Source organism: Polypterus senegalus, chromosome 3, assembly GCF_016835505.1.
Source record: "Polypterus senegalus isolate Bchr_013 chromosome 3, ASM1683550v1, whole genome shotgun sequence".
Taxonomy (NCBI): domain Eukaryota; kingdom Metazoa; phylum Chordata; class Cladistia; order Polypteriformes; family Polypteridae; genus Polypterus; species Polypterus senegalus.
The window spans coordinates 201,112,432-201,125,965 of record NC_053156.1 but is presented as its reverse complement, the minus strand read 5'-3'; the positions used below and the strand labels follow the sequence as shown (position 1 = coordinate 201,125,965).

The 13,534-nt window shown below is 36.8% G+C and overlaps 1 protein-coding gene across 1 annotated transcript in view; it reads right to left on the bottom strand.

Annotated features, from left to right (window-relative positions):
- The window catches only part of cmtr1 (cap methyltransferase 1), a 121,596-nt gene that overhangs the window by 60,822 nt on the left and 47,240 nt on the right, over nt 1–13,534 (bottom strand). Inside the window, exons 10-12 of the mRNA XM_039748362.1 lie at nt 5,871–5,989; nt 1,091–1,187; nt 681–813 (exon numbers count right to left, since the gene is read on the bottom strand). Of these exons, the coding sequence (XP_039604296.1) occupies nt 681–813; nt 1,091–1,187; nt 5,871–5,989 (349 nt within the window). The remainder of the gene's footprint in view (nt 1–680; nt 814–1,090; nt 1,188–5,870; nt 5,990–13,534) is intronic.

The window sequence follows — 13,534 nt, the reverse complement described above, 5'->3', positions numbered from 1 at the left end:
CTATTTACCATATCACTTCTGTTTTGCAGCAGCTTCACTGGCTTCCAGTTCCATTCCAAATTCAATTAAAAATTCTCCTGGGCACTTCGTTGTAATGAAAGTCTCTGCTGAATGTACTTCGTAGTAACGAGATTTCTATAGACTTGTGTCATATGGGGAGACGGTCGAGACCATAAAAATACTTTGTTGTAATGAATATATATATATATATATATATATATATATATATATATATATATATATATATATATATATATATATATATATATATATATATATATATATACACACATATATATATGCAGACCCACACAAAGAAAGACAGGCAGAATATTTATTAAAAATTACAAAGGTTGCCAGTTCACTTGAAAACATTTAATAAACACTGGTGTTATGTGAAACACCACTTGACTGCATTTTCTCTTGTTTTAGTATGTTCTGCATTAATACTTTACAAATTAAACAGCTACTTGACTAAGTTATTTATTTGGTTAAGATTGTGAAACTGCTTGCCAGGACTGCTAAAATAATAGCCTAATACACCACTAAATCAAGAAATGACACTTGACTGATACTAATGTACATAGAGAATACCATTTAGGACTATAAACTTAGACAACCAAAACAGGCATACAGTACACAACAAAAATAAGCTAACAATACAAGCAAGAGAGACCCACCTTTCAGAGTTGGCTGGTCGGCTGGTGACTGGTTTAAACAGAGAAATACGGTCAAAACAGCAGTACAGTAGGTATAAAAGTCCCACACTAAATGGGGTGAAAAGGTCAAATGTTTTACACAGGAAGTGCCCTCCTGGAAACAAGAAGAAAACACATGTTAAGCAAATAATTGCAAGGTTATTAGAAGTGGTCTGAACAAAGTACACAAAACTACTAAAAATCAACATTGTCAAATATGCCTGTTACTTTTTTGAACAATATTTAAATAGCAATTTTTATAAAAGAGGGAGATCAAATCTGTAGTTTCTTCCTAATACTAAGGGAACAATTTGGCACAGCTTAAGACTTACAGTGATGATCCATTATGAAACAATTAATAAAATAATAATAAAAAAAAATGAAATTATTACCAGTTCTGATAACAGAGAGTCCCGTCAGAAACTGACAGAGCAAAAGCTGTTTGCTCAAGATTTCTTGAATATTCTCCTGTCCTTCAACAGAAAAACCCTGTAAAGTACAATATGTAACACATGGACATATTTGTAAAAGTTTGAATTATGATACACACACACACACACTCATACATGTATTTAATATCAAACATGAAACAGTTTATCTTTTAGACAACAACCCAAAACTCATCTGTAAAGAAGATGCATACACATAATCTTTGTTCCCATAATGTGTGATTTATCACAGTAAATTTCACAAGTTACAATAAATTACACAGCTTTCAGGCGGTCTGCAACGTGAAGCCAAACTTCCACTGCTTGCTAGGAAAACAAGGTTTTGAAGGAATAATTATGATTATAAAATAAAAATATTTGCAGCACATGGCATACATATCCTTGCCTTAACTTGTTAATCAGAACAAGTTTCACACATTTATTGCATATTCATCAAAAAAATTAATGTATATTGAAAAAATCCTTAAATCCTTAGGATTAAAGTAGTTCTTTTTGCTTTCAAATTACACAACTTGAGCATTAATTTCCAGGCTTTTACAGTGGCCCCACAAATCTAACAACACATTTAGCAAAGATGTACCTGAAAACTGTCTTGAGTTTATTCCCTTTCACTCATAATTTTTAGTCTCATTCTTTTTGAAGGCTAAATCATAGGGTTTACAGCACATAGTAGCAACAGTGAAAATAAAATCAAAAGGCAGTCAGAGAAGAATACTGCTGCTCTTTTACTTTGCTCTCTATTCTCATCTTCTCCCAGTCTTACTAACTGACTGGTATTCCTCCTAATTATTAAATCCAGCTACACACAGTGGCACCACAATTCATTACTTTATTAATAACATTTTTACTGTTTTTTTTTCCTGCAGGCCTACAAAAGCATGAAAAACTTATGACAAAGTTGCTTGTGTCCAGTGCTAGAAATATATTGTGACAGGTCTTGATGCTGAAAGGATACCTTTGAGTAATAGGACGAAGGCACCTTCATGGGAATACCTGAATGAAAAGGTGAAGGGATAGTGCTTTCTCTACCAAATAGGCTAGACAGTTTAAGACTTGAGCCCCTAGACATCAGTACTAGACTAAAAACAAGAAAGCGGTTCTGATGCTTCCCTTTTATAGGGTGCAGCTGCTCAGGATTTTGATAGCTCTTTTTTAAATAACAGCTGCCCAAGAATTGCTAGGATTTCTTATTTTGCTGTTTGTGTTTGTTCTTGCTCTAGTGACCGCTGTGGAAAATACCACAATAACAGAGTAGGAAAAAATGAGTGTCCAAAAAACATCAGGTCACAGAGTGGTTAGTGCCACTACTTGACAGCTCCAGAGCTGCATGTTTGAGTCATGAAGTGCATGCAGTCTATGTGTTCTTTCTGTGTTATTGTGGGGTGTCTTTTACCCCATCAAACTGTTCGATTCAGAACTATTGTTGCCATTTTAAATTAGGCATTTCATAGCATTAATTTTTCTGTGCGCGAGTGGTTTCAAGGTTATTAATTTGCTTAATGTTTAAATCTGTATTGCTGTATTTTTGTTAGATGACAATGACAGAAGTGGTTACAATGATATGATTCTAATCAACAAAGACCTGGCACCCAGTATCCAGTTGACTGATTTATTTGTGACATAAGGTGTGCATGAACTTGCATGTGTCGATGGTCATTAGCAAAATAGGGGCCAATATTGTAGGAAAGTTATTTTTAACATTACAGATGTCTGCACTGAAACAACTGGTGTACCAACTTCATCTTCAAAAAGAGAACTTAATCTGTGATTTTATTGCCTTATTCATGGTTTGATTTATGAGCTGACGGCATGCATATTAATTTGCTTTCATGTTTCCTTACACTGATGCTGGTTTTGGTCTTGAGTATTTGCTGTTGAGACATCATTTAACACTGTGCCTTCCTTGTTGAACCATTCATGTTCAAAAGAAAAATTTATATCTCTGTATTGTGCAATAGGCTATATGGCTGAAATTTTTTTTACCACTCATGCCAGTAATCTACTCCATTGGTAATGATGGGAGGGAGAGACACTGTGTTTCTAGTTCACCCAAGGTTTACTGATTGTGTATGTTTCAATCCAGTGAAAAATCTCAATGATACAGTTGCATAATCTATATTTTGTAAATATTGTGTGGAGTCCCACTACAATTTCCATGTTTAAGACACCACACACACACATACTGTATATAGTTGTGCTTGAAAGTTTGTGAACCCTTTAGAATTTTCTATATTTCTGCATAAATATGACCTAAAACACCATCAAATTTTCACTCAAGTCCTAAAAGTAGAAAAAGAGAAACCAGTTAAACAAATGAGACACAAATATTATACTTGATCATTTATTTATTGAGGAAAATGATCGAATATTACATATTTTTGAGTGGCAAAAGCATGTGAACCTCTAGGATTAGCAGTTAGTTTGAAGGTGAAATTAGAGTCAGGTGTTTTCAATCAATGGGATGACAATCAGGTGTGAGTGGGCACCCTGTGTTATTTAAAGAACAGGGATCTATCAAAGTCTGCTCTTCACAACACATTTGTGGAAGTGTATCATGGCATGAACAAAGAAGATTTCTGAGGACCTTAGAAAAAGAGTTGTTGATGCTCATCAGGCTGGAAAAGGTTACAAAACCATCTCTAAAGAGTTTGGACTCCACCAATCCACAGTCAGACAGATTGTGTACAAATGGAGGAAATTCAAGACCATTGTTACCCTCCCCAGGAGTGGTCGACCAACAAAGATGAAAGTGTATATAGCACAGGGGATAAAAATGAACATTTGAAAAATCCATAATTTAATAAACCACCAAGAAAAGTAACATTGCAACAATGCACGCTACGAACCAATTGCTGTAAACAGAAGTGAAGTGGAGGTTAAAATCCAATAGAAAAAAGTCTTCATTAAATACAATGAGGTTAAAACAATGCTCTTTAAAAACAAGGCTGTTGCATTCTTTAACTGCCTTCCTGGCCTTATGTGTCCAGCCATCTCTCTCTCGCTCGTGTGTGTGCGCCTCTCTCTCTCGTGCGCTCACGTCTGTGTGTCTCTCTCGCTGCACAGGGAGCGACTGAACACGTGTGGGAATCATCAGCGCGCACAAACCGAAAGGGAAACTGGCTTGTTCGTATACCATGTGTGTGGTCGTAAACAGATGCATAAGTTTGGCGAATTTTTTGGTCTTAAACCAATTTGTACGTGTTCCAAGACATTCGTGAACCGAGGATCCACTGTATGTATGTGTATGTATATATATGTATATATATATATATATATATATATATATATACACACACACACATCCATGTGTGTGTGTGTTTACAGTATATATTACAATTTTTAATCACGATTAATCGCAGAAAATAACAATCACATTATCTGCAAAATTCAATAATGAACTCAAACATTGTGTATTGCGTGTATTTGGTTTGCAAACACTTTAAAAAAATAAGGTGCTTTTTAACAGAAGTATTCCCTTTACATAGTAGAAGTTTAAATATTTCTTGTAAATCTCAACTTAAACATTAATGTAATCAAATATAAAACTAAAGCTATTTGCCACTGCCAGGGCATTAACGTTTTACCTAGATTGTTATAGAAAAAAAAGTTACCCTCAGAGTCCACAGCCACGGTCACTACATTATAACAGGCACCTTCTGAGCAACAGCAAGCTAACATTTCTAAATCTGTTTTCTTTTTTATTTGAACAGATACCAGCAAAACCATTTTCTTTTATCAGAGAACAGAATAAACAGTCTATGTTCAGTGACAACTCTTTGAGGGCTAATATTTTTTCCAAAAAACTCAGTTTTCTGAAAAGCGCACAAAGCAGTGGTTTCACACATAAATTAACATAAAACGTCTGTTGCTGCCTGTTGTGCCTGCTTTCGGTGCCCGTTTGCAGCAGCAGCAGCTGCGCAGGGGGTGGCACAACAGCCAGCAGGAGTTCATGGTGGGCTGGCTGCCTGGCTGTTTTTGTGAGACAGGTGCGTGGGGGTGCCAGTTGCAGTGAGATGCAATATGGTTTGTACCTCCTGTTTTAGTGTCTGTCCTTCTAGGCGAACGTTGCCATAGGTGCATCAGCTACAACAACATGTTCAGCACCACGATCAGCTGATGCTGGTACCTTTCATGTTCGATCTCCAGATAACTTGCATCAAAATCAGAGTCCGATTCGGCGATAATACAAAAAAAGTCATCCACGGATAATTTTGCTTTGAGCATTCACTTTGGTATCTCTCCACATGCCACTTTAAGAGCTGTTTGCTCTATGCTACTTATGCACGCATAGGGACTCGAGGTGAAATCAACAAAGCTAACTTTCCTTCAAGCAAATGCGTATTAAAAAGAGCTGTAACAAGAAGATCACTGATCTCTATTGATCACTAGCGAGACCGAGGCTTTAAAAATAAAATAACAACAACGTTGTTAACAATAACGCGTTCACTTGCCCAGCCCTTATATATAAACCAGCTTGACACTAAAAAGGCTTTGTTTTTTAATACAAAACCTGTATAAATGTGCTTTTGAATTTTGTCCAAACCTAAACGTTAATTTTTCCAAAGGTAAAGTAATTAAGTTACACATATTTTCATATACTACAGCAACAAACATCACAATATAACTTCAAAATATGTTTGCGCCAGAAGTCCCGAATCCCTTAAAACCATCTAAACAAAGTAAAAATTATTTGTCTTAAGGAAGAGAAAATAAAACACTATACCCCATCAGCCATAAGAAAATGCACTCCTTTGCCATCAGTGTTTTCTAAAACAAAGTTTCGAAATGCAGTGATGTTCTCTGGCCGCGTGATGTCACCATCCCCATCCACTCCTCCCTCTCCTGTTCATAAAACATTGAGATAAAGAAAGATTTGATAAGTGCACATAACATTAATAATATGTGATAAGCAATAGAGGTGGCTAAAATAGTTTAGGGCAGATGCAATGCTTAAAGCAAAGACTTTAGAGGAAAAAGAAAAAAAAACTGCAAAGATAAGCACACGGTAGGTAATGTGAAATCATTTTAGGATATAGGAAATAATTTAGGCATTGCCCTTCCCCACTTTACTGTCCTCTGCTGTAATTTATTTATTTGCAATCAATCATGCATTTCACAAATTCTAAACACCTTTTATTAAGTCCTCAATAAGTGACTGACTACACAACCTTTTTAGTTTGCAACACACTTTTTATAAAAATCTTACGTTATATATAAATTTTATACGATTGACTGTTTGATACTAATAGACTGTTCCACAGTACTGCTGTTGTCATTTTAATGTATCATCTCAGCCTCTCCAAAGCACACACAAAAATGTAAGTTTCATGCCCCTGATTAACTCAATGACTGACAAGAAATTCTTAGTTATTTGCAGACACCCTAAGGAACAAAGATTTTCACTAATGGATCAACCTAATAGCCCTGAACCCCAGAAAATCTAACCTTACCAAAAGTAATGATATTCAGCAAAATGTACTAAACATGGTGTCCAAATCTCACTATGATGCTCATTTTACATGTAGGTGCTTGTGGACAAATTGTGGACAAAACTAAAATACACTTCTGTAGTTCTTTAATGAACTGATACATTTGGTGCTTTAGCTGACCAGTAGTCAATGGTAATGTCTCAAGGTTGAACTGGCAAAGAATTTAAATACAGTCATATGAAAACGTTTGGGAATCCCTCTCAGCCTGCATAATAATTTACTCTACTTTCAACAAAAAAGATAACAGTGGTATGCCTTGCATTTCCTAGGAACATCTGAGTACTTGGGTGTTTTCCAAACAAAGATTTTTAGTGAAGCAGTATTTAGTTGTATGCAATCAAATCAAATGTGAAAAACTGGCTGTGCAAAAATTTCAGTACCCTTGTAATTTCATGGATTTGAATGCATGTAACTGCTCAATACGAATTACTTGCAACACCAAATTGGTTGAATTAGCTTGTTAAGCCTTGAACTTCATAGACAGGCGTGTCCAATCATGAGAAAAGGTGTTTAAGGTGGTCAATTCCAATTGTGCTTCCCTTTGACTCTCCTCTGAAGAGTGACAGCATGGGCTCCTCAAAGCAACTCTCAAAAGATCCGAAAACAAAGATTGTTCAGTATCATCGTTTTGGGGAAGGCTACAAAAAGTTATTTCAGAGGTTTAAACTGTCAGTTTCAATTGTAAGGAATGTAATCAGGAAATGGAAAGCCACAGGCCCAGTTGGTGTTAAACCCAGGTCTGGCAGGCCAAGAAAAATACAGGAGTGGCATATGCACAGGATTGTGAGAATGGTTACTGACAACCCACAGATCACCTCCAAAGACCTGCAACAACATCTTGCTGCAGATGGTGTATCTGTACATTGTTCTACAATTCAGCGAAATTTGCACAAAGAATATCTGTATGGCAGGGTGATGAGAAAGAAGCTCTTTCTGCACTCATGCCACAAACAGAGTCGCTTGTTGTATGCAAATGCTCATTTAGACAGGCCAGATTCATTTTGTAACAAAGTGCTTTGGACTGATGAGACAAAAATTGAGTTATCTGGTCATAACAAAAAGCATTTTGCATGGCGGAAGAAGAACGTTGCATTCCAAGAAAAACACCTGCTACCTACTGTCAAATTTGGTGAAGGTTCCATCATGCTGTGGGGCTGTGTGGCAAGATCAGGGAGTGGGGCAATTGTTAAAAGTCGAGGGTCGATTGAATTCAACCCAATATCAACTAATTCTTCAGGATAATGTTCAAGCATCAGTCACAAAGTTGAAGTTACACATGGGTGGGATATTCCAACAAGACAATGACCCAAAACACAGTTCAAAATCTACAAAGGCATTCATGCAGAGGGAAGTACAATGTTCTGGAATGGCTATCACAGTCCCCTGACTTGAATATCATCAAACATCTATGGGATGATTTAAAGTAGGCTGCCCATGCTCGACAGCTATCAAATTTAACTGAAGTGGAGAGATTTTGTATGGAAGAATGGTCAAAAATACCTCCATCCGGAATCCAGACACTCATCAAAGGTTATAGGAGGTGTTTAGAGGCTGTTATATTTGCAAAAGGAGGCTCAACTAAGTATTGATGTAATATCTTTGTTGGGGTGCCCAAATTTATGCACCTGTTTAAATTTGTTATGATGCATATTGCATATTTTCTCTCAATCCAATAAAATTAATGTCACCGCTGAAATACTACTGTTTCCATAAGGCATGTCATATATTAAAAGGAAGTTGCTACTTTGAAAGCTCAGCCAATTATAAACAAAAATCCAAAGAATTAAACTTTTATCCAAACTTAATCCAAACTTTTTCATACGACTGTACATGTCACCTCTGAGGGTCTGCATGATTCTGGTCTCCCAAATAAAGATTTGTAGCTTAATTTAACTGGTGTTGCAACTCGACAAGTGTAAATATGGTGTAAGTAAAAGTGTATCCTGCAATAGACTGGTGTCACTTCCAAGATACAGTTAGGTCCATAAATATTTGGACTGAGACAACTTTTTTCTAATTTTGGTTCTGTACATTACCACAATGAATTTTAAATGGAACAACTCAGATGCAGTTGAAGTGCAGACTTTCAGCTTTAATTCAGTGGGGTGAACAAAACGATTGCATAAAAATGTGAGGCAACTAAAGCATTTTTAACACAATCCCTTCATTTCAGGGGCTCAAAAGTAATTGGACAATTGACTATTTCATGAGCAGGTGTGGGCAAGTCCGTCGTTATGTCATTATCAGTTAAGCAGATAAAAGGCCTGGAGTTGATTTGAGGTGTGGTGCTTGCATGTGGAAGATTTTGCTGTAAACAGACAACATGCGGTCAAAGGAGCTCTCCATGCAGGTGAAAGAAGCCATCCTTAAGCTGCGAAAACAGAAAAAACCCATCTGAGAAATTGTTACAATAATGTAGTAAAATCTACAGTTTGGTACATCCTGAGAAAGAAAGCAAGCACTGGTGAACTCAGCAACGCAAAAAGACCTGGAAGTCCACGGAAGACAACAGTGGTGGATGATCACAGAATCATTTCCATGGTGAAGAGAAACCCCTTCACAACAGCCAACCAAGTGAACAACACTCTCCAGGGGGTAGGCGTATAGATATTCAAGTCTACCATAAAGAGAACACTGCATAAAAGTAAATACAGAGGGTGCACTGCAAGGTGCAAGCCACTCATAAGCCTCAAGAATAGAAAGGCTAGATTGGACTTTGCTAAAGAACATCTAAAAAAGCCAGCACAGTTCTGGAAAAACATACTTTAGATAGATGAAACCAAGGTCAACCTCTACCAGAATGATGGCAAGAAAAAAGTATGGAGAAGGCTTGGAACAGCTCATTATCCAAAGCATACCACATCATCTGTAAAACACGGTGGAGGCAGTGTGATGGCTTGGGCGTGCATGGCTGCCAATGGCACTGGGACACTAGTGTTTATTGATGATGTGACACAGGACAGAAGCAGCCAAATTAATTCTGAGGTGTTCAGAGACATACTGTCTGCTCAAATCCAGCTAAATGCAGTCAAATTGATTGGGCAGCATTTCATGATACAGATGGACAATGACCCAAAACATATAGCCAAAGCAACCCAGGAGTTTATTAAAGCAAAGAAGTGGAAAATTTTTGAATGGCCAAGTCAGTCACCTGATCTTAACCCAATTGAGCTGAGCATGCATTTCACTTGCTGAAGGCTACACTTCGGACAGAAAGGCCCACAAACAAACAGCAACTGAAAGCCGCTGCAGTAAAGGCCTGGCAGAGCATTAAAAAGGAGGAAACCCAGCATCTGGTGATGTCCATGAGTTCAAGACTTCAGGCTGTCATTGCCAGCAAAGGGTTTTCAACCAAGTATTAGAAATGAACACTTTATTTCCAGTTATTTAATTTGTTCAATCACTTTTGAGTCCCTGAAATAAAGGGATTGTGCTAAAAAATGCTTAAGTTGCCTCACATTTTTATGCAATCTTTTTGTTCAACCCACTAAATTAAAGCTGAAAGTCTGCACTTCAACTGCTTCTGAGTTGTTCCTTTTAAAATTCATTGTGGTAATGTACAGAACCAAAATTAGAAAAATGTTGTCTCTGTCTAAATATTTATGGACCTAACTGCATGTTCTTACCATCTTCTTGATTTTGCAGTAACTAAAGGTTTGAAAAATGGATTGAGAAATGTCAATGTCATACACAAGGGTAATAATATTCTTTAGTTCATTTTAAAATGTAGTTAATATGCATGAGAAACTATAATATTCTTAGTAGTTATCATTAATAATGGGATTTATTCCAGATACATTTTAAGTTTAACAAGTAGTAAGTTCATTCACATATTACAAACAAATAAAAGCATCATTCTGTAAGTCTAGTACGACTAATATTTTACTATAGAACTGCCTGTCAATTTTGAAATAATGCTATTAACAGGTATCACACAATTCAAGATTACAATCAAGCAAGGAACATGTGTGGTTTGTGGAGATAAAGCCTATTAATTTGGTTTAATATTGCTTATATTTTAAGCTCATATAGTCTGGTTAAGCATGTTCCACAAAACAAATGCTAACTTTGATAACCAGATACAAATAATAGATTCTAAATTTGTGTGGATGAACAAATCGCATAAATTTGGGAGGTAAGCTTGAACATAAGAATTGCACATGACTGGGCAGCATTTTCTATGTTGAAAAACATATTTTTGTTCAGTACTAACTTTAATGTAAAGACTGGTTTATAAGCAGAGATATTTAGTGTCTAGATCAGGGTCTCCAACCCTTTTTCCCCTGAGAGCTATTTTTATAAAATGAAAATGGCCGACAGCTACTCATGTTTTCGAACGTTTATTCTCATAGCTTATTTCAACCCAAACAAGCTGAATAAGCTTTTTCTGTCTGAACATTTACAAAATGTTGGTGTCCACAACTCACATTTTGCATTAAAACATCACAAAAAATATTTAGTCCACCTGCAAGCACAATTTTATGAATTAAAACATGAATGCTGTCAAAACAAAGCAATTACAAATACACAGATATTACTTAGTCATTTATCATTTTGTTACATGTCACTGTTTCACTTCACAAGAGTATTCACATGTCCAACTGCATGTGTGATGTGTTTTTTAGTTAGTCAGATCACTGGCACTGCATGTCAACAAGAGAGGTGTATGGTGGAGTGTAGCCACTTATATGAACATTTAAATGACTCCATAAGAGTGAACCAGTCAGTCTTGTTTTGAACTTTGATTTCATGACATTCATGTCAGAAAAGGCAGACTCAGAGAGGTATGTAGACCCAAACAAAGCAGACATTTTCAGAGCTGCTTGGTGAAGATTCTTATACTTATCTGGCTCTACTAAGCTCCAGAAGTGCTGAGAATGCTGTTGAGACTTTAACTGCATATTATTTTGAAGGTTTACTAATATATAATACTAGACATTAAGCCTGTTACAATAAGGGCGCTAGAACAGTAGTGCATAAACATTAGTAGGAACAGTCTATATTAAATGGCAAGGGACCTCATTGACCTCATTCTGTTTGTTGTCTTAATTTTTTTTTTGTCAAAAATATTTTTGCAAGAAGCCTAAAGTAAAATAATAATAAAATAGCAACATATATGACAATAAGTATAAGTATAATTAATATTGCCTTAGTGTAAAACTTGTAACAATCTGTAATACACAATATCTGAAGAAGATAGTTAGGATTTTTTTTTTATTTTTTTACTTCATGAAATGTTTCTATAAAATTTCATTATAGACAACATTTCTTGTAAATATTCTGAGTTTGGCAACAGTTTGCCTTGTTCAGGACCATCTACAACCTTGACACCAACATCAGGAAAACTTCTAACTCTTGATAATGCAACAAATAACTGACCGTGGCTGAATACTGGTTCTGGCAAGTAAATGCCAACTTTTTATAAGGTTTGCTCTTCTGAGTCTTTCTCTTTTAGCGTTTTTCTGATGGTCATTTTATTTTTCTTCAATCGATCTATTTGCTCATATTTTTCTTTGTCTTTCAGCCTTTCTTTTGTTGACGTTTACTTGTTCAGCTGACCATTCTTCTAGGAGATGTTGCTTATATAGGATTTGATTGTCTGTGTCTTTTGTCCTACTTGATGTGTCCTTTTTTTTTTTGGGTGGTAGTAGATACGTCCGTAATATTTTCTCTTAAAGTAATACTGGCTTGTATGTGGCTGTAATATGCGTCACTGTAATGTGTGCCTTTAATTTTCTCTCGCAGTAATACTGGTTTGTATTTCCGTAAAATGCCTATAATTTTCTCTGACAGTAATACTGGCTTTGATGTCCGTAATATGACTTTAATTTTCTGTCACAAAAGTGGGCAATCAGCAGAGTGTCCCCAGCAACTGATGTAATGTGTGGCGTGCAGCTGATAATCGTGCCTGTGGCGTCTCCCCAGCAAGTACTGGGCAGTTCCCCAGCAAGTATTTTATTCTGTGGTGGTGTGCAGCTGATTATTGTATGTGTGGCGTCTCCCCAGCAATGGATATTATGTGCGCGGTCACGACTACCCAATCAGCAGTCTCCCCAGCAATGATGTCCTTTATTTGCATATCATGCGCGGTTAGGCCATTCACTGTGTGCCCAGCTTCCAGTGTGTGTGCTTTATTTGCTAATCATGCACGGCCGCAGCTAGGCCATTCACTGTGTGCTCAGCTTCCAGTATGTGTGCATCCACGGTGCCATGTGCATGTGCGGGGCATGGTGCGATGCGCGGTGCAGCCCCGTGCATGCGTACTTCACCAGAAGACACACACACACACACACGGACACCTGGACGCACACAGGGGTTTTATTAAAGAGGATATAAAATCCAAGGTCTGTCTGTCTGTCCGCTTTTAACGAGAAAACTACTAAATGGATTTAGATCGGGTTTTTCTATAATTTGCTTGAACATTCCGGTTGATTTCGCTATGTATCATAGTTCGCTTGTGGTACCGATTTATTTGTGCGAATCCGAGAAACACACAGCGGGCTGAGAGAAGACAGGGGTCTTCCTCAATCACTCGCCAGCTTCGGGGTGTGTTTCTTAACTCCACTTAGCTAGCGAACAAGAGAACAATTGAATTCAACTGTTTGATATTTAAAATAAAGTGTTACTTAGGTCTTGATGAGTTTGAGTCCAGATATTCTCTTAAGTATATGCTACACTGAAAATATAGATTGCAATTCAGATTGTGGATTGTGATTTTTTGTTAAAAGGATCGTGATATGATTTTTTGGAAAGATCGCCTATCCCTAATTTGACTAATCAAGTTTTCAAATTTATGTAGGATTCATTAACCCTTTGGCGAGTTACTTGGAAAGGGGTTGTGAGCTACCGGTATCTCATGAGCGACATGTTGGAGACCCCTGGTCTAGATTAAAATCAT